General features: G+C 45.9%; 2 protein-coding genes and 1 long non-coding RNA gene across 4 annotated transcripts; all 3 read right to left on the reverse strand.

The window, feature by feature from the left end:
* Positions 1-2,286: 2,286 nt before the first annotated feature.
* Positions 2,287-4,032, reverse strand: LOC136468479 (uncharacterized). The gene has a single exon (XM_066467041.1). The coding sequence runs from the start codon at positions 4,030-4,032 to the stop codon at positions 2,287-2,289; it is 1,746 nt and encodes a 581-aa protein (XP_066323138.1).
* A 7,540-nt stretch (positions 4,033-11,572) lies between these two features.
* Positions 11,573-13,993, reverse strand: LOC136470984 (uncharacterized). 2 transcript variants are annotated; one of them, XR_010761890.1, is made up of 7 exons: positions 13,619-13,993; positions 13,338-13,530; positions 13,048-13,248; positions 12,781-12,954; positions 12,306-12,698; positions 11,970-12,218; positions 11,573-11,888 (listed from the first exon to the last, which is right to left on the reverse strand). It is a non-coding gene; the product is annotated as an uncharacterized lncRNA (long non-coding RNA). The 2 variants fall into 2 exon arrangements; XR_010761889.1 differs by having other exon boundaries at positions 11,573-11,894.
* A 2,000-nt stretch (positions 13,994-15,993) lies between these two features.
* Positions 15,994-17,835, reverse strand: LOC136468480 (secreted RxLR effector protein 161-like). Its single transcript, XM_066467042.1, has 2 exons — positions 17,498-17,835; positions 15,994-16,018 (listed from the first exon to the last, which is right to left on the reverse strand). Exons 1-2 carry the CDS (start codon positions 17,833-17,835, stop codon positions 15,994-15,996), a joined length of 363 nt encoding a protein of 120 aa, XP_066323139.1.
* Between the last annotated feature and the right edge of the window lie 6,295 nt (positions 17,836-24,130).

The raw sequence follows: 24,130 nt of genomic DNA on the forward strand, positions 1-24,130 counted from the left end.
TGGGGCGTGTGCTCAGCTCAGCTCGATAGATAAGGTAGCAGCGACCAAATTTGCTAATAATAGCATTGTAATTAATTTTTGGGATTGTGTGACCATGATCAAATTACAACTGCGTGATGGAATCCGTGTGCTTAATTCTATCTCGGTCTATGCAACAAGGTGTGTGCTCATGCTTAATTACTCGATCTAGCTTCTATTTGTACTCGCAAGTCAGGTTTTCCAAGTCTTCTATGTGCGTGACACTAGAAACAAGAGACGACGAGTGGTTCTCCCTGGGAAGAAGCGGGTTGTCGGAGTTGAAAATCAAGTGGAGGAGGAAGAGTTCAATTATCAATCTAATGAAATCCCTCCTTTCGATACTTCCATCCTCCCTAAGATTTCGGCGAGCGAACTAACACCACACCTAAGAGATGGTCATAAGGAGGATGGCCCCATGGCAAAAAGACGCCGAAAACGGCAAGTACACACAAAATAATGCTAATGTGAGTTTTGAATATGCCATGTGATTTTTTAGAATAAGGTGATTTAGCAAACTGCTTAACTTGTTGTTTATTTGTGCAGGTGAGCTCCTCAACTGCTTAATTTGCTGGTGCTGAAATTCGAGCAAATGGAATCTGATATATATGATATATATACTTGGTAGAGATAGGAGCTAGCATGTTGATGTATATGTTTAACTCTTGCAGTTGGTTGCTTTCTGGTGTAAAATTCTAGAACTGAGTAATTAATAACTATATATATGTGGAATAAATTATTGGTGTTGGAGTTGGCATAAACATACTGTATGTTCATTAGCTATATATTCTGTAACTGAGTAGATATACTCGCAGAGATAATGCCACGAACTCTATTAAAATGCCGTTGAACTAGTTCGGTCGTTACCACGCAACAGTGTTTTTCATCATAAATAAACACAGAGAGGATAAAATTAAGCAGGAGCAGCTAGCTAGCAACAGAGGCTCTGTAGCAGCACGGCAATGGTAAAGGAGGCCGTAGCATGACGCTTGTCAAGTGAGAAGGCTGGGAAGAAGGGCATTGCCAAAATGAATATAAGACAGCGAACCAGGAAGACTACCTAACTGGAATTTTCTGCTTGGAGGGATAAAATTCCAATTAATTTGCGGTCTTCAACAGAGAGGGGTTCTCTAGAAATTTAAGTAGGCTCAGCAAGAAATTTCAAAGAAGTAGGCTTTCAAAAATTCTTGTTGAATTTCTTGCTTGGGAGGGATAAAATTCCAGTTAATTTACGGTCTTCAACAGAGAGGGGTGCTCTGGAAATTTAAGGAGGCTAAGCAAGAAATTTCAAAGGAGTAGGCTTTCGAAAATTCTTGTTGAAGGAAAAGGAATTTTCGGCTGAGAAGAATTTTTAAGCTAGCTTGGACCAGAAAATATAAGTCAAGGATGATTTTAGGAAGGTGTCTAGAGAAAATAGAATTGATCTTTTGAGCACTTAGGACACCTGCAAGTGATATAATTTCGATCCCGGCCTCTGTATAGTACGACATCCTATCACTGATCAAGAGAAGTTAAAATAAAATAAAATAATCTCAAGTTGAAGCATGACTTACTAGCTTTGAAGTAATAATTGAGGGTTCCCATTTCTCATTTGGACTTTTCACATCGATGATTAAATGAAAATCTCACGAAACATTCTTAGCTCTTTATTGCTTTGTCATTATATTCACCAAAACTCACAAATAGGATTTTTTGCACTTACAAACTCCCTCTTTTTGGTGATTGATAACAACACATATAAAGCTCACAATTTGGCACTTTGGATATGACAAGCTCCCCCTAAATATATGCATATATGTTTTGAATCTACAATTTGGCATAAAAGGCCACATATATATGCACAATTTTAGTGAAAGTGCTAGGAAACAAATCATATACATGCATGCTTTCCTAGGTGTGCAAAGGTGTCACAAAAATAATCGTGATGCATATGACATGAATATCACACAACAAATAAATGAAGGCATACACCATCACAAGTGATATGATATTAGATAAGCAAACTAACATTAACATGACCTTACAACCATTAAGTACCAACTAAAAATCACACATAGTTCATCACAATATATAGTCATACAAGCCCAAAATATAGATAGAAGTCAACAAGAGATATAGATCATGATACAAGTCCAAGGTCCATACATAAATAGCATATAGATAAATGAGGCAAACATATATTTTCTCCCCCTCTGGCGTCAAGCACCAAAAAGAAAGATGTCATTGAAGAACACGTGCGCCTCACTCATCGTGGTTGACACCGTCATCCTCCTAGGTCTCAGCGGGTTGCTGTCCACCGGAAGTAGAAGGGTTGACACCGTCATCCACCTGGGTCTCACCGGGCTGCTCTCCACCGGAAGTAGAAGGGTTGACACCGTCATCCTCCTGGGTCTCACCTGGCTGCTGTCCACCGGAAGTAGAAGGATAGGAGGCGGAGTAGAGAACGTCGAAGGCAGGGCCGAAGAAGTGACCAGCTATACCATAGGTGGCGGAAGCCCATCTAGAGGACGAGATGCCACCAACACCCTGCTGAACATGGGACAAGGCCTGTGGCTGCTCATTGGTGTCAAACTGTGTCTGCTGTGGCTGCACAAAAGACTGCTGAAACAACGAATTCCACCATTCGGGCTGCTGAGGTGCTGGAGGTAGAGGACGAACTGGGGACAAAGTCACACCTTCGTGCTCAGCAATCATCTTGCGCTGGACCTCAGCGCGGTGAAGCTCCTCCTGGACAAACCTGTGGTGCTCTCTGTTGGCCTCATAGATGGCCATGGACATCCCAAACACAGAGCGCATACCCTGCAAGAGAAGACCTTGGACGTCTTCAGGATAAGCTGCAGCTGTGGCACAGGAGGAAGGCAAAGGCACAGACTGAGGCCGAGGTTGACTGGGCTTGTGGCCTCTCCTCTTTGCTGTCTCACTAATTCTCACAGGTCGATAAGGCTCATGGCTTACTTCTTTGATGAACTCCTTCTGAGTGACTACCTCAATCATCTTCATGATATAGGGAGCATGAGTACAAGACTTCTTAGGATCCCAAGATGTCAACTGAATCTGCCTATAAATGAAGCCAAAAGCACTGAAATCCTCCTCATTACCCTCCTGAAAAGCTTTCAAGAAGGGACCCATAGAAGATAAAATCACTGAAGCACCACCAATCTTGGGAACCAAAGTTTGCCGGACCAACAAATTAAAATAGCGATAAACCTTTCTCATGTTGTTGACAGTGTAGAAGTCATCGGCAGTAGCATCCTCATTGTAAGCAAAAGAGAGATCAATGTCACGGTGAGGGTTGCAATTAAGCCGATGTTTGTCTATGTCATCAAACTCAAATCCAAGAATTTTGCCAAAGCGAGCATAAGAGACATAATAGGGCTGACCTTCAATGGAGAAATGCATATAACCATAATGATCAGCTGTGGCCTTCTCATACCAAACAGTAGCAAAGAACTGTGCAATGACCTCATTGCTCCATGGATACTGCATGGTCATGAGATTCTTGAAATTACGCCTTTCCAACATTTCAAGAGCTCTAGTCATCTCAGGATCACCCAATTTGACACAATGATCCCAATCAATGTACTTCTGTAAAACCACTGGCCAACTCTTGGAAAGGATCACTGAATCATAGTAGTCCAGCTGAAAGATAGTCCCAAAGCGAGGATCACGAAAATCAGCATCTCGAGATTTAGATGGACATTCAAACCTTTTGCCAAAGACCTCTCCTTGGTTGCTAAAATAGTCCTTAGGGCGAGGCAGATGAACGTCATCCATAAAACGCCGATCGCCCGGATGGGTGAACAATTGCTCAGTCACAGGAACCAACTCGACATCCACATTGGGCAAGTACAAGTCATCCGCTGCTTTGCGGAAGGAGTTCTTGCCACGTCCTGCTGACACCTTGCGCTTGTTGCGTGGAGGCTTAGTAGTGGGCTGCTTCGCTCTCTTGGGGCGAGGCAGAGAAGCATCTCCATTACCCGACTCATCTTCAGGGCGAACCACCTTCTTGCGACTCATCCTGCAGTAGATAAAGCAAGAACAAGTATGAGATATGGCGCAAGATAAAGCTATTAATGGAGGACATGGACCAGTGGCGGAGGAAGGAAAAAAATTTAGGTGTGGCGAAATTGATAACATTGATATCAAAGATTATTTCTCAGTATATTGGTTTATACACATATCAGAAATCATGATCGTCATCTACTATATAAGTAAAAATATTTCGAATAATTAGAAAGATACAAGTAAAGTCAATATACTAATCAAGCATCCCAAGTAATGAAATATTGTGCAAATCCGAGTAACTGAACTCTGAATTCTAAAACTCACCAAGACACTGATGCTAAACTTTCAGATGCATGTTCCTGATTAATATCTGTCGTTCCTAATAATTTTCCTTCTTTTATTTGTATGTAAAAAGAAGGGCTCCCTATGTGTGGGATGTGAGATACTACTGAGTCAATCGAATGGACTATGACCAGTCCTAGGTTCATTCAAGGAGTTAGCAGTTTACTTAGGAGCCCAAATATTACTGATCTGCTAGGACATAAAGTCAAAATTAAAGCAAATAAATCCTCCAAAGCTAGACCTCGTCAGGCACCAAAACCAAATGCTGGCAAGTAATCATTTATATCTTCATTTTGACTTGAGGATTTTCGGATAACACCAATTACCTCATGAAATAGTGCCAGTCAGTTACAATCGGTGCTCACAGATTCTTTGATTCCAAACCAAATCACACAGGAATGCACTATAGATCAGCCAAGCCAGCAAGACATAGATCATATACATACAGATCAGATAATACTGACATGGAATCAGTGGCGGACCCAGAAATTGAGAGCAGGGTATGCCCATGGCAAGAAAATATTTGGATGAACAATACAAAACATTCAGATGAGCTTAGATAGCAACCGATGATGTCATGATCTTTGACTTGCAAAATTACAAAGGGAGGGATTTGATTTCTAATCACCTCTGCTCTGAGTTGAAGCAAAGAACTCCAATCAGCCAATTGGGTGGGGCACTGGGGCGGCGTGGCCGCGCGGGGAATGGGGCGCGGCTTGGCCTGGCCGCGACGCCACGTGGGGCACGCCGGCGACGCGAGTGTCCGCGCGGGCGGCAGGGGAGGCCTGGGCGGGGTGGCGGGCGGCCTGGCGCCGCGCGTGGGCGGCGGACGAGGGAAGCCCCGGCGGCGCGCGGCGAACCCTAGCGGCGCGCAGGTGGGCGGGAGGGAGCGAGCGAGCGAAAAGAACCCCCCGCGCGGAGGAAATTATAAGGGAAAAGAACCCTAACTGCGATTGGAGAATTTTTGCAAAGAGACTTCATGGTGGTGACACATTCATGGTTATTATTCTTTCTTTATAGCTTATAATCAAATATTCATTGTACAATGATACATTTTTTGCAAGTTGTAGCTTATAATCAAATATTCGTTGTACAATGATACTTTTTTTGCAAGCTGTAGCTTATAATCAAATTTATTTGCAGGTGGTCAAACTCTCAAAATTGGATGATCACACTTGTCCTAGTTCAGAAACGGTGAAAGGCCATCAAGCTTCTACAGCCTGGATATCTCAAAGAGCAAAACAAATTATTGAAGAAGATCCCACTCTTAGCGCAAAGAAGTTATAGAGAAGATTGGAAAAGCATTACAATATTGAGTTGCCATATTTTAAAGTGTGGTCTGGGAAAAATCAGCAATGGATGATATTCATGGCACTTGGGAGGAGAGTTTCATAATGTTATGGAGATTCAAAGCAGCTCTAGAAGAAACATGCCCGGGTAGCATTGTTGAGATTGATTGCAAGAAAATCAAAGGCAAAATACATTTCTCAAGGATGTTTGTGTGCATTAGAGCATGTGTTGATGGTTTTTTGTCAGGGTGTCGGCCATATCTTGGTGTCGATTCTACTCACTTGACTGGAAAATATAATGGACAATTGGCTGCAGCAACTGCAATTGATGGACACAACTGGATGTATCTAGTTGCGTATGGGATTTTTGATAAGGAAACAAATGCCAACTGGGCATCGTTCATGGCAAACCTGAAGAAAGCAATTGGTACTCCACCTGGGTTGATAATCCATATTGATGCGTGCAAAGCCATTTTCCCCTTTCCATTTATTTTTGTAAGAATAAATCCATGCAGAGATGCGGTGAATCCATCTGGTTCTTGCTAGTTAGTGCTTCCTTTCTTTAGTATACATGGACAAATCATTGCAGGTGCTTCGTTTCTTTAATCTAGGCAAGATTGCTATCGAATAGACAATTTTTTGTTAACTAATATATAGGAAATCTTTAGATTTGGCATGTGGTGTTAGAATTTTTTTGTTGTTGACAAAATTAGCTCATACGGTATATTTGTATTCCAAGCTATTTTAGTTTATTATATTACTAATTTCATCTTTCTTTTGAACATTTGCATGTGTTATTTTGACTATCTGATCACGAAGAATGGAAGGCAAGGACTGTCTCGTCATAAAGAATGGAAGGTCGGCTGTTGATTTTGTAGTGGCTGGCTGTTCATTTTGTAAAAACTAGAAGCTGATAGTATATTGCTCTAGTACTACTATTTTAGTAAACATTATTAAGCTTCTCGTGTGCTTGTGATGATTATTCAAACATTTCCTAGTGAGAATGTATACGGGGCACTTTGACTAACATGCGGCTGCAATCCAAACAGCTACCGTAACTTTTTATCTAACATTTATAACAATAAACCAAACAACAGCCATATTATAACAAAAAAAATCAAACAACAGCTACCATATTATAACATTTATAACAAAAAAGAAAACCTTTAGTCCCGGTTGGTAATACCAACCGGGGCTAAAGAGGCCTCCCGGCCTGGCCACATGGGCCGGCCCTTTAGTCCCGGGCGAGAAACCGGGACTAAAGGAGGGGCCCTTTAGTCCCGGATTCGTGCTCCCGGTTGGGAAACCGAGACTAAAGGGGTTTCCCAACCGGGAGTACAACTTGTTTCTGTACTAGTGTTTGAGAGGTGAGCTTGTGGCATCCCTAATCTCTTTTCAAACTTTACCTATACATTTCTTTCACTAATTTTTTGTTCTCATGTAGATCCAGAGATACATGCATGATGTTTGATTTTTTTTATTTTTTCCTAGCAATTTAGACTCATTTTTGCCCAACTTACTTGGCTCACATGAGCTCTAGTTAATTTGTATATTTACTTTGTCATTATTGGTACATAGCTTTTTTATATCATTTTTAAGCTCTAGGTCTAGAATAATATAACATTTGTAAAAAAAAGAGACAATTCCTTCAACATTTATATGCGAATAATATCTTGATGCAAATATACCTTTTTCTTTTCAAAGACCAGATATGGGCAGGTCATGGATGTACACAAAACGAATACATGAAGCTTCCTACATACAAGATGTGAATGGTTTTATTGAAGATGCTAAAAGGCACGCCTTGATTAAGCAGACAAAGGATATATATTGTCCATGTTGTGACTATCGGAACCGTACAGTATGCCATGATCCAAATACGATAAAATCACACTTAGTAGAAGGGGTTTCATAGAGAACTACACAATTTGGGATCATCATGGTGAGAGATGTACAGAAGCAAGCAACCGGGAAGCTACAAATGCACCAGAATTAAGGGAAAATGACGATGCCATCTTGTCATGATGCATGATGGTACGGGGAGATGACGTTGCAGAAGGTGGTGGTGGCGAAGGCTGTGGTGGGGAAGATGATTGTGAAGATGACGAAGAGGAAGAAGACTTCATGGAGATGATGTTTGAAAATGCGATTTCAAATATGGTGGGAAATTTCAAATTCCAAAAGTTTGAAACTGATTTTTAGAGCCGGAATATCATTTTCAGGGGCGGATATCCTAACAGAACCACCCCTAGAATTGCTTTTCCAGGGATGGTTAAATGCCTGATGCTGTAAACGTTCTATCTTTATAATCGATGGCATTGTAGCGATTTTTCAAACCACCCATGAAAACCCATTTTAACCGCCTCTAGAAATCTTTTCTGTACTAGTGGTCTAATCATCTCTATTTTAAAATTTGAATTGAACTGGATTATTTATTCTGCAATTTGTAGACTTCTTCTAGAATTACATAATGAAAAGGGCCAAGACATTGAAATCCATTTATTATCCATTTATCCAGTATGTTGTGTTCCCTATTATCAAATTATTTTGTTCATTGGTTAATTGTATTTTTATGTTGCACTCTCTATTAATTCAAAATGATCAATCATTCATGTATAGATTCCAGTTCACTTGCTAATGTAGATGATATATATGATAGGTAGGGATGAACCAAATAGTCATCTATAATTAGCTACTTATTTTGTATCACATCATGTTTTTATCATGTTTGTTGTGTACAATTAATACGTGTGGAATTAAAATATGTTTTAAATTGTACATTGTGTCCGTTGTTTGTTGGTCCCATATAAATTGCTTAGGCACTTGGACAGTAGCCCTAGGCGTGGAGTTTCGCCAGCTCCGCCACTGCAGGCAGTGATGGGTCAGTCAGCAAAGGATCGTGTGCTCTGTAGTAGTGTTTATCTCAATTACTTCTAATTAAATCAGTCGGTCCTTCAACCGAAACCTAAAGATCATAGTAATGTTGATTTGCTTACAATGCCCTCGTGCAGTGCTACTTCATAAGTGTAGCAACTAGCAATACCTTTATCTATCAGCGCTGGGAGGTCTGTCATCTGTGTATTGGCGGGAATTAATATCTGCTTTTTTGGCGACGTCGATCGTCTGTACGTAAGTCCTTACGTAAGCCACCGATCAACTGTGGACTTGCAGCTAGTGGCCGCCGGAATTATTCATTTTTCTAAAAAGAAAAAAAAGCTAGTGACCGACGGGTAGCTATCGAAAAAACAATGGAGCGTCGAGGTCGCAATGACCTACAGCCCACGGCACACGAAAATAAATACTGGGAATGTTCAATTTGCAGCGTTCCTTGCCAACTGACCAAACTTTTACTTGCAGCCAAGGTACCGCAAGTCCGCAACCTGAAAGGTTACAGTTCGATAAACGCCGTCTCAAATGGAAATCAGTAGTGCATAAGATCCAAGTAGACAAGGTTTGTGAGGTTGCTAATGCCAATAGGTACGTCACCGCTGATTCCTGAACTGGAGAGGTTGAGGTATGTAAGCAAATTGAGTCTCTCGAAACCAAGTGAGGAGATGTCATAGTTCCTAAGGTTGTTCATGTTCAGATCTAGGACCCTAAGGGAGGTGAGATTAAACAGCCCTGGGTGAATCCCATTACTGTTCAATCCAAACCCACCGAGGTCGAGGGCAGTGACGACATGTCCCGAGCAGGAGTTGCGGCAGCTGATGCCCTCCCAGAGACAACAGTCCGTGCCTGCTTGCCAAGACGGAAGAGTGGTGGTGGATTCCAGGTCGTCTGGGAACCTGGCGTTTGGGTGGAAGCTGAAAGACTGCTTGAGTTTAAGCTGATCGTTAGCCTGATCTGGATGGCATAGGGAAGGAGCAGAGTGGTGGACTGGTGGGTGAGGTTGCCATCATCAGGATGGACGCCGTAGGCGGCGAGTGGGTGGAGCTGTACTATAGCTAGTAGAGAGAGCACCAATAGTGCCCAACCAATGGAAGCCATATGCTACTATGCTGGTAACAGTAGGATATAGAAGAAAGATGATCTTTGTTCGGGGCTCCAATGACGTGCATGCACTTATATATTCGCAGTGCATGCATGCCGTGACGATGGATCTTCATTGAGAGTTCATGTCAATTATATATATTTCCAAGTCTCCCTGGAAGTCAATCAGAGATTCGGAGATGAAGTTGATAGTCTTTTCCAAGTCGTCGTCACACATATAATAGTATCTGACTGCACACGGCATGTTGCAGTTGCACGCATTCATGTGTGATGGAGGTTTATTTGGACAATGCTATACATTTAGCTTTGAAAGCGCGTGAAATGGTCAGCACAAACGCCGTCTAAATTATTTCAGTAGCGAAAGTGTTCTGTATATGGAACTAGGTTAACTGTCCTCGGAAGGCATAAAAAACCTGAGAAGCTTGAGCATCGAAGACTCTGACCTCTCCATGACAATACCTTCTTCCATTGGAAATCTCAAAAACTTGACAAAGCTAGCAATTTCCAATAGCGACCTCACAACGCAAGCATTAAAAGCAGTTGCCAGTATTAGCAATTTGAAGTTTTTCACTATTGAAGGTTGTGACTTACTTGGGAAACTACCATCCGCAATTGGGAATATGAGCAACCTGGAAATATTATCCATTGTGGATTGTCAACTTTCTGGGCCAATACCACATGAAGTTGGTGCAATGAAGAAGCTGAAATCACTGGTACTACCTCTTATTGGTCTTTTCGGCAGAATGCCAAGTACAATTGCTAATTTGACTCAGTTGACTGAGCTGCGACTTGAAGGAAATTATCTTAGTGGTACGGTTCACTTGCTCGCTCATAAATTTACACCTAGTTTCTGTAGAAGCTCCTACAAAAGCTCACTCCATACTATTTGTAACTCCTAAAATTTCACTGTTTTTTTTTGTATTTTATGTTTTCTATACTAATTCTTGTGATCTTGTCTTGTAATGAACAACAGTAATGGAGCCAGCGCATTGATTTAGAAATTCGGTTCTTTAAAACCTTATGAAAATATGTATTGAATAAGTTTGAGCGTGAAAGGATAAACTAGGACTAAATTTCCATTTGCATCATTCATTGTTTTGTGAAGAATGTAATTGCTGATGCAAGCATAGTATCTCCTGGTAGGGGCAGTGCACTATGTGCTGTGGCGGTTGCAAATTCGGTTCTTTATCACTTGCTAATGTTTGTTGTACATTGTGTCCGTTGTTTGTTGGTCCCATATAAATTGCTTAGGCACTTGGACAGTAGCCCTAGGCGTGGAGTTTCGCCAGCCCCGCCACTGCAGGCAGTGATGCACCACTGCAGACGCCCTCTTTGCCGAGTGTTGGGGGCACTCGGCAAAGCCAGCCAAGCACTCGGCAAAGGCTTTGCCGAGTGCCGCACTCGGCAAAGGTCTATCGGCAAAGATTTTATCGGCAAAAATTTCTTTGCGGAGTGCCAAAAATCGACACTCGGCAAAGTCTTTGCCGAGTGCCAAGCCCGCACTCGGCAAAAAAATAACTGCCGTCAACATTTGACGCCGGCTTTGCCGAGTGCCTAGGGACTGGCACTCGGCAAAATTTGAATTTTTGCCGAGAGCCAGGGCTCAGCACTCGGCAAAGAAACCATTTTTTTTTAAAAAAAATCTTTTTAAAAATAGTCTTTGCCGAGTGGTACCACCTGGCACTCGGCAAAATTGACCTCTTTGCCGAGTGCCAGGCTGTGGCACTCGGCAAAACTGGGGAAGTGGCTGTTTTTACAGCATTTTTTTCCAGCTTTGCCGAGTGCCACACCCCTGGCACTCGGCAAAGACTTCTTTGCCCAGTGTTGACACTCGGCAAAGCTGGGAAATTTGCTATTTTTTTGTTTGTTGCTTTCCTTCGAAAGCAAACACGCAAAACTCATATATAATACATGAGACAGCACACAGGCATTTAGCATCACACAAAACGCATACATAATCCATCACATACATCCATAATACATCACAAGCACATCCAACATCCATCACAAGCACATCCTCCTGCATAATCCATCACACGCACATCCAATGTGCAAATCCATGACAACATCTAAGAAGTCTTCATCCAACACAAGTCCTAGATCAAGAAAAGTCAATAAAACATGAAGGGGCACCACCTACTGCCACTGATCCCAATGGGAGCCTGAAGGGGCACCTCCGTGCGGTGGTGGACCTGTCCAGCCGAGGTGTGTGTGCTGAGGCGAAGGAGTCGGGTTCGAACCCGACGACTGTTGCTGCACAAAGGAGAATTGAATTCATTAGTATCTACACAAGCTAAAGGACTTGATCAACCACATATATATACTCACCGGAGTGCCTAGAGCCAGAGGAGTAGGAGGCACAACTGGAGCGAGCAGCGACTGGGGCACCACCACACCCGGGAGAGTGGTGCCGAGGCTCGACATGAATGAGAACATGTCCTGCATCCTCTGCGCCTCGGCCGCCCTCTGGGCCCTCAGGACCTCCCACTCGGCCCTCTCGGCCTCCCTCTGGGCCCTCTCCCTCTCCCTCTCGACCCTCTCGGCCTCCCTCTCGGCCTCCATCCTCTCCACAGTGGCCTGCAATATTCAATCACCAACGTTTAAACAATGCAAATGCAAGGTACATGTGTAAAAGTAATGAACGGCGAATGAAATAGAACTAACCTAGAGTGCCGCCATCTGCTGCAGTGTGCTCGCCTGCTGAGGTCGAATGGGGACGGAGGAGCTCGTGCTCTGTGCTCGGATCTGGGCGAGGTTGGGCACAGAGGTCGAGTCGACCATGTTGGAGGCCATCCAGTACCGGCCATGCTGCTTCCCTCCTCCGAGCCTCATCACGAGGTCGGTATCAAGGGGCTGGGTGGCGGGGTCGAAGTCCTCCCCATGCCGCTCGCGGGCCGCCGAGGCATAGTCGTTGAGCTTGCTGTGGACGCTCGTGTTGATGTACGCCTCGGGCCCGTCCTCCGGGTTGTAGACGGTGTCCGAGGCTGTCGCCTTGCCCTTGTGTGCCATGGCGTACGCCATGAACTCGTTGCATTCCTGGCCATCATGCGACTGGGACTGCGAGGAAAACACAAAGACGATTAGAAGTAATGAGAATTGAGCGTTAGAACAAATAAATAAATAAGTGCATAGCGTGTACCTAGGCCTGGGCGTACGAACTGAGGGGCCGGTTGCCTTGGTGGTGCGTCGGCCCACCCATCTGCAGGCGGCACTCCCGACGGAGGGCGTGCCTCTCCCTCCACTCATCGGAGACCCACTTGTCCATGATGGCCGCCCAACAGTCTCTGTGGGTGGCGCACCAAGAAGGACACATCTGCATGCCATCAAGTATTAGAAATGTTAGAATATAAAATGAAGGCTACCTATTCTTCATGGAATGAGTCAGTAACAATGTTTTATAACTTACTGCGAGGTACTGCTCCCTGGTGAGTGTCATGGTCCTGGCCTCGCTCTTCCCCGGGTACCGACCAAGGACGTCGCACGAGTGGTTGATGTGGCACTGCAGCCTCGCCTCGTAGTACAGGTCCGTGACTCAGCCCCTGCATGCCCTGTCCTGCACCTTCGTCACCCAGGCGGGGTCATGCCCCTCCTCCAACGTGAAGAAGTCCTGCATACAGACATCATGTGTCCTTTCATTATTTCAAGAACGTCTAATGAATTCATAGTATTGAGCAATGTAGTGTGATGTAGACTCACCCAGAACTCACGCCTGATCCGCTCCTGTACGGTGCCGTACACGGCGTCCACGGCGGAGTTGAAGTGGTTCCACGTCCAGGGAGGCAACTCAACCTGGGCGTGGGTGACCAAACCAGGGTAGTGCAGGCGGATCAGGCCGCCGAGGATCCCATTGCACTGCCGATGATCGCCCCCGGACATAAGTTCCCAGTTCCTACAGGAGTCAGTAAGAAGAATTGTTAGTCCGCAGTTCGGTTTTCAGCATATGAACAAGAAGAGATGCAAAATGAACGGATACTTACTTGTCGCCCTTGGGACGAATCACCGGCCTCCTCTGAAACGGGATCGGCCGCGCCGGGAGCTGCGATGACCCGCGCAAGTACGGTACCGATGAGGTGCTCGAAGTGGAACCCCCCGCCACCCCCCAGAGGAAGTGTCACCCCCTCCTGTCTGGGGGGCCAGCTGCTGGTCCTCGTCGTCAGTGGTCGTCGTCCGGTCCTCCTCGGGCGGGGGGACGGCAGACGACTGCACCGCCCTCCTCGGATGGCCGCGGGGGCGGCGGGCCGGACGGCTCCTCGCCTCCGCCTCCGCCTCCGCCTCCTGAGTCATCCTCGCGTAGAGCGAGTTGCAGGTCCGGGTCCGCCTTCCGCCCGGCATTTTGTCGAGTGCCTGCAAATACAAAGAGTAAACCAGTTAGCACAATATAGACAAATATAGAGATGCAAAATGAACGAAACATAACTAGAAAATAATAATAATATAGTATTACATGAATTAGAAATAATCTTCAGGATCGGCAGCGGCCGGATCATAAGTGTCGTCATCACTATCAATATTGTCTAACATTTCCGCCTCATCTCCATCGCTGTCATCAATGGCAACGCCAAACCGTAATCGCTCAAGCAGTGCTAAGTGTTTGGCAGTTTGCACCTCTTCTCCATCGTCCTCATCTCCATCGTCCTCATCAATGTCATTGTCTACTTCCATGCCCATTAGCGAAAACATGTCTATGTCAAACGTGCCATCTAGCCCCTCGGGTTGATAGAACTCCCCTGTATATGTGTTTGGGTCAAAGTTGTAATCCTCATCGTTTGGGACAGGCACTTTGCCATGCGGTGATACCAACTGCGCAAGGTACCAACCCTCAAGAGTGGGATCTTTTTGGCACGCCCATGGAAGATAATAAACTTGCGTGGCCTGTTGAGCCACAATATAGACATCGTCTCCTTGATAGAGGGAATCTTGTCGAATTTCAACTTGTCCAATCTCAGGGGCTCTTCTCGTGACATTGGGATCGAACCAATGGCATTTGAATACGACTGGCTTATGACCTCCGCGAAGCTCAAAGTTGAGCTCGTATATCAGATATCACATGTGATGATGTCCTGGTTTGTGAACACCATACGTGATGACGTCCTCCAAACGTTTTCAAATTTTTACCACCGCATATGCATGTGATATCACGACATCTCGCCAAGTTTCATGATTTTCGGGATTCGTTTGAATTTTATAGAATTAAATAACCACTCGCACGCAAGTTCGCGACGTTGCCCCGTGAGCACGTTGATCGAAATTTGGAGACAGTTCCTAGATTTAGCATAAAGTGACACTAACAAACAAGAATAACATTTTTGGAATGGATCAAAACTATTATTCGATGCACCTGCAGTTCAAACCTACATTTTCCGGAAAAATTGCAAGAAAACAAAATAAAGTGAAGAAATATAGCAAACAGTAATGAAATTGTGCCAAATTTGAACATGTTGTTCATGGTACAAATACAAATCTAAGAAAAAAAGTTGGTGGCAAAAAACCAAAAAAAAAAATTATTTTGCCGAGTGCTAATCCTAGGCACTCGGCAAATCCAATATTTTGCCGAATGCCAAACAGAAGGCACTCGGCAAAGAGGACGGCGTTGGGTACCGTTATCCTCGGGCGCCTCTTTGCCGAGTGCCCAACTTTGCCGAGTGTCTGGCACTGGGCAAAGTTTGGCTTTGCCGAGTGCCTTATTTTGCCGAGTGCTAGACACTCGGCAAAGCCCTATTTGCCAAGTGCCAAGTTTCGCCGAGTGCCCGATATTTGGCACTCGGCAAAGATTTGAGCACTGGGCAAAGTCCCGGTTTCCTGTAGTGATGGGTCAGTCAGCAAAGGATCGTGTGCTCTGTAGTAGTGTTTATCTCTCTTACTTCTAATTAAATCAGTCGGTCCTTCAGCCGAAACCTAAAGATCATAGTAATGTTGATTTGCTTACAATGCCCTCGTGCAGTGCTACTTCATAAGTGTAGCAACTAGCAATACCTTTATCTATCAGCGCTGGGAGGTCTGTCATCTGTGTATTGGCGGGAATTAATATCTGCTTTTTTGGCGACGTCGATCGTCTGTACGTAAGTCCTTACGTAAGCCACCGATCAACTGTGGACTTGCAGCTAGTGGCCGCCGGAATTATTCATTTTTCTAAAAAGAAAAAAAAGCTAGTGACCGACGGGTAGCTATCGAAAAAACAATGGAGCGTCGAGGTCGCAATGACCTACAGCCCACGGCACACGAAAATAAATACTGGGAATGTTCAATTTGCAGCGTTCCTTTCCAACTGACCAAACTTTTACTTGCAGCCAAGGTACCGCAAGTCCGCAACCCTGAAAGGTTACAGTTCGATAAACGCCGTCTCAAATGGAAATCAGTAGTGCATCAGGACAGTTAACCTAGTTCCATATACAGAACACTTTCGCTACTGAAATAATTTAGACGGCGTTTGTGCTGACCATTTCACGCGCTTTCAAAGCTAAATATATAGCATTGTCCAAATAAACCTCCATCACACATGAATGCGTGCAACTGCAACATGCCGTGTGCAGTCAGATACTATTATATGTGTGACGACGACTTGGAAAAGACTATCAACTTCATCTCCGAATCTCTGATTAACTTCCAGGGAGACTTGGAAATATATATAATTGACATGAACTCTCAATGAAGATCCATCATCACGGCATGCATGCACTGCAAATTATATATAAGTGCATGCACGTCTTTGGAGCCCTCCAAGCATCACATCTTTCTCCTATCCTTCTGTTACCAGGCACTAGCTTAGTAGCGTACATATGGCTTCGATTGGTTGGGCATTATTAGTGCTCTCTGTAGTACAGCTCCACCCACTCGCCGCTTACGGCGTCCATCCTAATGGCAACCTCACTCACCACTCTGGTCCTTCGCTATGCCGTCCAGATCAGGCTAACACTCTTCTTAAGCTCAAGCAGTCTTTCAGCTTCCACCAATACGCTTACAAGGACATAGAACCCACCACAAGTCTCCCGTCTTGGCAAGCTGGCACGGACTGTTGTCTCTGGGAGGGCATCAGCTCCCATAGGATCACCGACACGGGTGAGTCGACCACTCACCAGCGTTGCCGACCATGACTACCGTTGTCCGACCACACACTATGGCTACAGGTAGAAGAAGGGAGGAAGAACAGAGCACACACACAACACAAGCACCAGCGTTGGCCGGAGCTCTGCAGAGGAGATGAGAAAACTGAACTCGCTCTCTTTACTGAGTTGCAGTGGCAAACTATATATACAACTCTATCCATCTAGTCCTAGTACAGCTGCCATGCTGCTACAGTGACTAGATGTGACAGCAGGGCTAACTTCGGCGCCTGTCCCTGCTATGGCTACGGTGCGGCAGGAGAGCCATTCGACGCCTGCCCCTGCTGTGGCTACAGTACCACAGCAGGGAGCCTTTTCGGCGTCGCCTTCCCCTGCCGTGTGTTCATATAGGGATGCAACAGATTATCTAACAATTCTTTCCCTAATCCTGCTGCTAACCCAAGAACCTCCTCCATGCTGATCATCTTCTTCAGCTCCGTGAGTCGAAGACGGCCGAGCGGCTTGGTGAGGACGTCCGCGAGTTGCCGACCAGTTTCGACGAACTCGATGATGATCTGCCCTCCATCGACACAGTCCCTGAGGAAGTGGAACTTGACTTTGATGTGCTTGCTCCGGTCGTGGAGAACCGAATTCTTCGCGAGGGCGATGGCGGGCTGGTTGTCTACCATCAGTACTGGTGGATGACCTTCCACACCGGTCAGCTCGCCCAGCAGCCGGCGTAGCCACACAGCTTGGCACGCCACTGTGGCCGCCGCCACCTTCTGTTTCAGCGTCTTCCATGAGATTGGAGCCGACCTGAGGAAAACGAGCACGCCAGAGGTGCTCCGCCGTCCGTCGATGTCCTCCGTCATGTCTGCATCGTTGAACACAGTCAGCTGCAGCCTACTTCCACCGGTCTTGGGGAAGACGATCCCCTGATCCACCGTCCCCTTGATGTAGCGCAGTAGCCGCTTCACTGCAGCCCAGTGATCCTCTCTAGGATCCTCCATGAAGCGGCTGACATAGTCCACGGCAAACGCAATGTCTGGCCTCGTGTGGACTAGGTAGCACAGACCGCCGATGATGCTCCGGTAGAGTGTTGCATCTACCTTCACTGCGGTACTGGCCTTTGTCAGCTTCAGTCGCTCCTCCATCAGAGTCACGCACGACTTGCACTCAGCTATGCCGCTCCGCTCCAATAGCTTCGAGGCGTACGCACTCTGACCGAGCGTGAGCGCCTCCTTCCCCTGTCTCACCTTGATGCCGAGGTAGTAGGAGAGTGCGCCGAGATCGCTCATTCGAAAACGAGCCACCATCTCGCACTTGAAGCTGTCGATGTCCTCTGCACGCGCACCGGTGATGATCAAGTCATCCACATACACGCCGACGACGAGCTCCTCCTTCCCCCGTCGCCGCGTGTAGAGCGCGTGCTCGGTTCCTCACCTCATGAACCCAAGCTCGCCCAGCGTGGCATCAAGCTTGGCGTTCCACGCTCGTGGGGCCTGCCGCAGCCCGTAGAGCGCCTTGCGTAGTCGGAGCAACCTATGCTCTGCTCCATTGACGACGAAACTCGGAGGTTGTCTAACGAAGACTGTCTCCACCAGCTCACCATTGAGGAAGGCCGATTTTACGTCCAAGTGATGGACGCGCCAGTCATTCGCCGCTACCAAGGCCAATAGCAGTCGGACGGACTCCATGCGCGCTACCGGCGCAAAGACTTCCTCGAAGTCGATGCCCTCACGCTGGACAAAGCCTCAGGCGACGAGTTACGCCTTGTGCTTGACAATGGCGCCATGCTCGTCCCGCTTGACCTTGTACACCCATTTTAGGCCGATCGGACGGCATCCTGGAGGTGGATCGATGAGCTCCCAAGTCTCATTTTCCTCGATCGCCTTCATCTCCTCCAGCATCGCCCATCGCCAGTGTGTATTGCGCTCAGCCAGTGCAAACGTGGGTGGTTCCTCTGCACTGACGAGAAGCAGCTCTGGGTCATTGAGCAGCATACCCGCCAGGCTTGAGGGCCCTGTGCCACCGATGATGTTGTCCAGCCTGCGGAACCGCACCTCCTCACCTTCGTAGAAGGCATCCACGAACTCAATGATGTCACTTGGAGGTGAGGCGAACTCGATCGGTGTCGATGGAGTTCCCTATTCCGCCGGAGTGATCGACACAACACCTGGAGTGCTCGCCATCCCTCCCAGAGTGCTCGGCATCCTTCCCGGAGTGTTCGGCATCCCTCCTGGAGTACTCGGCATCCCTCCCGGAGTGCTCGTCTCTGTCACTGGAGTGTTCGGCACCTCCTCTCTAGCATCTCCACTCCTGTGGATGACCAAATGCTCGACGTTGAAGGTGCTGGTGAAGCCGTCAGCTATCCCTGTGCTCGGACTGTTCCAGTCCTAGGCCACCTTCTCGTCGAACACGATGTCGTGCGAGACAACCACCTTGCCTCCGCGTGGGTCGTAGAGCCGGTATGCCTTGGTACCCTCCGCGTAGCCCAGGAACACCATCAGTGTGCTCCTGTCCTCTAGCTTGGTGAGGACCGGTTTCGTCTTCCCGATGCAGCCGAATGTCCGGAGGAAAGACACGCTCGGCTTGCGCCCAAACCAAGCTTCGAATGGTGTCTTGCCCTTCAGGGCCTTGGTGGGTGCGCGGTTGAGGATGAACACTACCGTGGTCACCGCCTCACCCTAGAACCTTGCCGGTATGCTCTTGGCCTTCATCATGGATCGAGCCATGCCAACCACCGTCTGGTTCCACCGCTCCACCACGCCATTCTGTTGTGGCGAATACGGCGCGGTGTGGTGTCGCACCACACCTTGATCCGCGCAGTACGCAGCGAACTCCACCAAAGTGAATTCGCCGCCGCGATCAGTCCTCAGCACGTGTAGCTTCTTGCCACTTTCCGCCTCCGCGCGCGTCTTGAACTTCTTGATCGCCACCGCCGCTTCGTCCTTGCTCGTTAGGAGTTGTAGCCACATGTAGCGACTATAATCATCCACGAGCAGGAGGAAGTACCGCCGACCACCATTTGTGGCTGCCATGATTGGCCTGTAGAGATCATCGTGGACGAGCTCAAGGGCGTCCACCGCACGATACTTGGCCGCCTTTGGGAACGGCAGCCTCCTCTGCTTCCTGGTCAGGCAGCTGCCACACAGCTCGCCTCCATGCTCGATGTGAGGCAGCCCTCGGACCATCTTCTCCAGCCAACCGAGCGCGTCGAAGCTGACATGGCCGAACCAGGCATGCCACAACCATGACTCCTCAGTGTGCCTCGCCGCCAGGCACACCGGCTGCTCTACCTTTAAGTCAAGCAGGTACAACCGGTTCCAGAACCTCTTCACCTTGGCAAGAAGTCACTACTCCCAGTCCCTGATCCTAAGGACTCCGCACTACTAGAAATCCTTTCATCTATGACGTTTTGGGTATGACGATCCCAAATTTGGTCACTGAACAAGGTTCATCAATGACGAAATTTTGTTATTCGTCATGGATGACCGGTTTGGGCGTCAACCCCTTTGTTCAACTGTGACAAAGTAGAAGAAATTGTCATAGAAATATTGTGAACTTCGTCATAGAAGTGAAGCTCGGTAGTTTCACCGTTGAGGTCCCACCTATCAGCCGGAATTTTCGTCATAAAAGTGAAATTAAAAAAATGTGCGATGCCTAGGAATCGAACCCAGGACCTGCACTTCCCAAGCAAGATGGCTTACCATCACAATACGAATTCAGACGTGTTACAGAGTGGGAACATTAATTTATTATCTGTTTGAATAATTCATATATTAAAAAAATGTGCGGTGTTTGGGAATCGAACCCAGCACCCTTCACTCAGAGTCAAGCTGCCTTACCATCAGAACACGACTTTGGTCATGCTCAGAGATGAATTTTTTTCTTATTCGTTTATTGAATCAGTTCTATGACTCAAACCCAATCCAATCGTGCTGCCCCCAGATCCAAACCCAACCCAAATCCGGCAGAGGGCGGGAGTAGGTTCTCCGCTGGCGACGAGCCTCTCCGACGGCCAGTTCCGACGAACCGCTCTAGCAGCCTAGCTGGTACGGGATGCGCTGGTGGGCAACTGCTCTGGCGGTGTAGCGGGCTGCCACTACGTAGAAAAAGGTTTTTAGGGGCGGCTGGTATTGATTTGTAGGGGCGGTTTTGCCAGCCGCCCCTATGAAAGGGTGGCTAAAAATCACTGATTTGTAGGGGCGGTTCCCAGGCCGCCCCTACAAATCGATTTGTAGGGGCGGCTGGTGTTATCAGCCGCTCCTACAAATCGATTTGTAGGGGCGGCTGGTGTTATCAGCCGCCCCTACAAATCCGATTTGTAGGGGCGGCTGGATATTGAGCCGCCCCTACAAATCAATTTCCAGAAACGAAAAAAGGGGCAAAAAAATAGCAAAAAATTTTTTTAACCGAGGAGGGCCCCACCAGCAGCCACACACACCCTCACTCTATGGTTGCAGCATTTTTTCACGATTTTTGCAAACTTTGCATCGGCCGGGATTCGAACCGGCGACCTCTCTCTCGCACACCATCTCCTCTACCACTACACCTCACATCAACTTGTGTCCACAATCCATTTTGATTCCCCATGTATTATACAAAACTAAGCATAAATTGATTGTTTGCGGCCCTAAACTAATTCAAATGAAAAAGTTGTCAACTACAAAGTTTTATAACTTTTTGAGATCTACAACTTTCATTTTGGTAGTTTCTCCATCCGAGGTCACTTATAAAATTTGAATTTCAAATAATAGAAATTCGAACGTAGTTTTGCATGACAAGATGGTTTCAAATGAGAAAGTTATCAACTACAAAGTTTCATAACTTATCGAGATCTACAACTTTCATTTTTACTGTTTGTCCATCCGAGGTCGTTTAAAAAATTCAAATTTTAAATTTTTAGAAATTCAAACGTAGTTTTTCTTGACAAGATGATTTCAAATTAAAAAGTTGTCAACTACAAAGTTTCATAACTTTTCGAGATCTACAACTTTTATTTTGGTTGTTTCTCCATCCGAGGTCGTTTACAAAATTTAAATTTTAAATTTTAGAAATTCAAATGTAATTTTCCTTACAAGATGATTTCAAATTAAAAAGTTATCAACTATAGAGTTTCATAACTTTCCGAGATCTACAACTTCTATTTTGATCATTTATTCATCCGATATAGTGGTAGTAACATTGTTCATAAATGTTACATATCCCTCTTATTGTTTATGAAACTATAAGAGAGATATGTAAATTTTGTGAAAAAAAATTACCACTTTATCGGATGAAGAAATGACCAAAATAAAACTTGTAGATCTTGATAAGTTCTGCAACTTCTATGTTCATGATTTTTTCATCTGAAATCAATTAGTGTTCGAAAATAACGTTTGGCCTTCTCTATGTGCTCCTCTAGATATTGTTCCTCTTTTGCCCCTCTCTCTTTTTCTATTTTTTTTTGCTGTCGTTGTTTTTTTGGGAAATTTTGACCTTTTCTTTTTTATTATTTTGATATTTTTCCTTCACTTAGGAGCACAAAAGAAGTAACCACAGAAAATATGAGCTCAAACAAGTGAAAGACGTGGCCTGTGGAAATTTCAGAAGACATGCTCAAAATCGACAAAAAGCTTGTGACCACGAAAAGATGATCTTGTGATCACTTTTTGACCAATCTAAAATTTTCGAACCCCGATAAATGGGGGATGGACGGATCCGAAATTTTTTTCTGATCAATTTGCATATATGGAACGTCGAAAACGGAGTTCGTATGCGAAAACTAGACCAGTTTTAAGAATTGGCTCCGAATTAGAGGACAAAATAGGAACAATAATTTCAAATAGTATTTTCAAGTAGTAAATGATCTCACCTGAAAAAGTTGTCAACTACAAAGTTTTATAACTTTTCGAGATCTACAACTTTCATTTTGATTGTTTCTTCATCCAAGGTCGTTTAAAAAATTTGAATTTTAGTGCTTACTTTTTAATATTCGGCGTCCATTTGTAGAGGCACTTCATTTTTTAGCCGCCCCTATAAATCGATTTGTAGGGGCGGCTGGATATTGAGCCGCCCCTACAAATCAATTTATAGGGGCGGCTGGATATTGAGCCGCCCCTACAAATCGGGTCATTTGTAGGGGCGGCTGATAACACCGTCCGCCCCTACAAATTGATTTGTAAGGGCGGCTCATTTGGGAACCATTTGTAGGGGCGGCTCTATCACCAGCCGCCCCTACAAAAAAATCGTCCCGTTGCTAAAAAACGTTTTTTACGTAGTGTGCTCCGACGGGCACCTGCTGTAGAGTAGGTTCTCCGCCGGCGGCGTGCCTCTCGGGCATCTACGGCGAGCCTCTCCGACGGACAGCTCCGGCGAACAGCTCTAGCAGCCTAGCTGGTACGGAATGCGCTGGCGGGCAGCTCCTCTGGTGGCGTAGCGGGCTGCTCCGGCGGGCACCTGCTACAGCGTAGCCGCTTCGGTGTGCACTGGCGGCGTGCTAGGGTGGCTACTTCAGCTACTTAGAGGTATTGTCCCCTCCCATTGCTTGCAATTTGTAGAGCAGTAGATGTTTAGACAAGGATTGGTAGAGCAGTTCATGGCTTTTGTTCAGCTACTTAGGCCTAATTTTTTTTGCATTCAGAAGATGGACAGAACATGGATTCGTGCTACTCGGTTCAGCGATGAGTTCACTGCAGGTGTTGATCAGTTTATGTCTTTTGTTCGAGATAGATTTAGTCCGAATGATGCTATACGTTGCCCATGTCACAATTGTCTGAATCAGTCTTCACGGAGTCTGAAAGATGTGCATGACCATGTTTATCTCCATGGATGGTCAGCTACATATACTCGGTGGGTACACCATGGAGAAGATTTTGATGTTGACATTGTGGAATTTGGAGAGGATGAGAATGTACCTGCCTATCTAGGTGATGTGGTAGATGTGGAGGAGCCCAACAATGAAGATGATCATGATTCGGTAGAGATGATTGCAGACTTGTACACAGCTGTACAACAAGATGGAGAACAACCTATGTTTGTGAAAGTTCTTGAAGATGCAAAACATGCTCTTTGCCCGGGTTCAGTTCAGTCTAGGTTCTCTTTTCTAGTAAGATTGCTACATATCAAGTCATACTACAGGGTCAGTTTAACCTTCGTGCTGCAGTACTATGGTGCATCCATGATTATCCAGCTTTGGGTGTATTGTCAGGGCGAATCACTAAAGGTTACTATGCATGTATCTATTGCAACAAAGATCCATTATCAAGGAGTCTTAGGAAGAAGATATGTTACATTGGACACCGTCGCTATCTTGATAAAACCCACAAGTGGAGAAGAAGCTTGGCCTTTGATGGACACCGAAAGAACCGGGGTGAGCCAGGAAAGTTGAGTATGCATGAGACATCGGAGTGTCTAGAGAAATTAAAAGATGTTACTCCTGGTAAGGCTGATGGTACCAAGAAAAGG

The sequence above is a fragment of the Miscanthus floridulus genome, chromosome 8 (assembly GCF_019320115.1).
Source record: "Miscanthus floridulus cultivar M001 chromosome 8, ASM1932011v1, whole genome shotgun sequence".
Classification (NCBI taxonomy): domain Eukaryota; kingdom Viridiplantae; phylum Streptophyta; class Magnoliopsida; order Poales; family Poaceae; genus Miscanthus; species Miscanthus floridulus.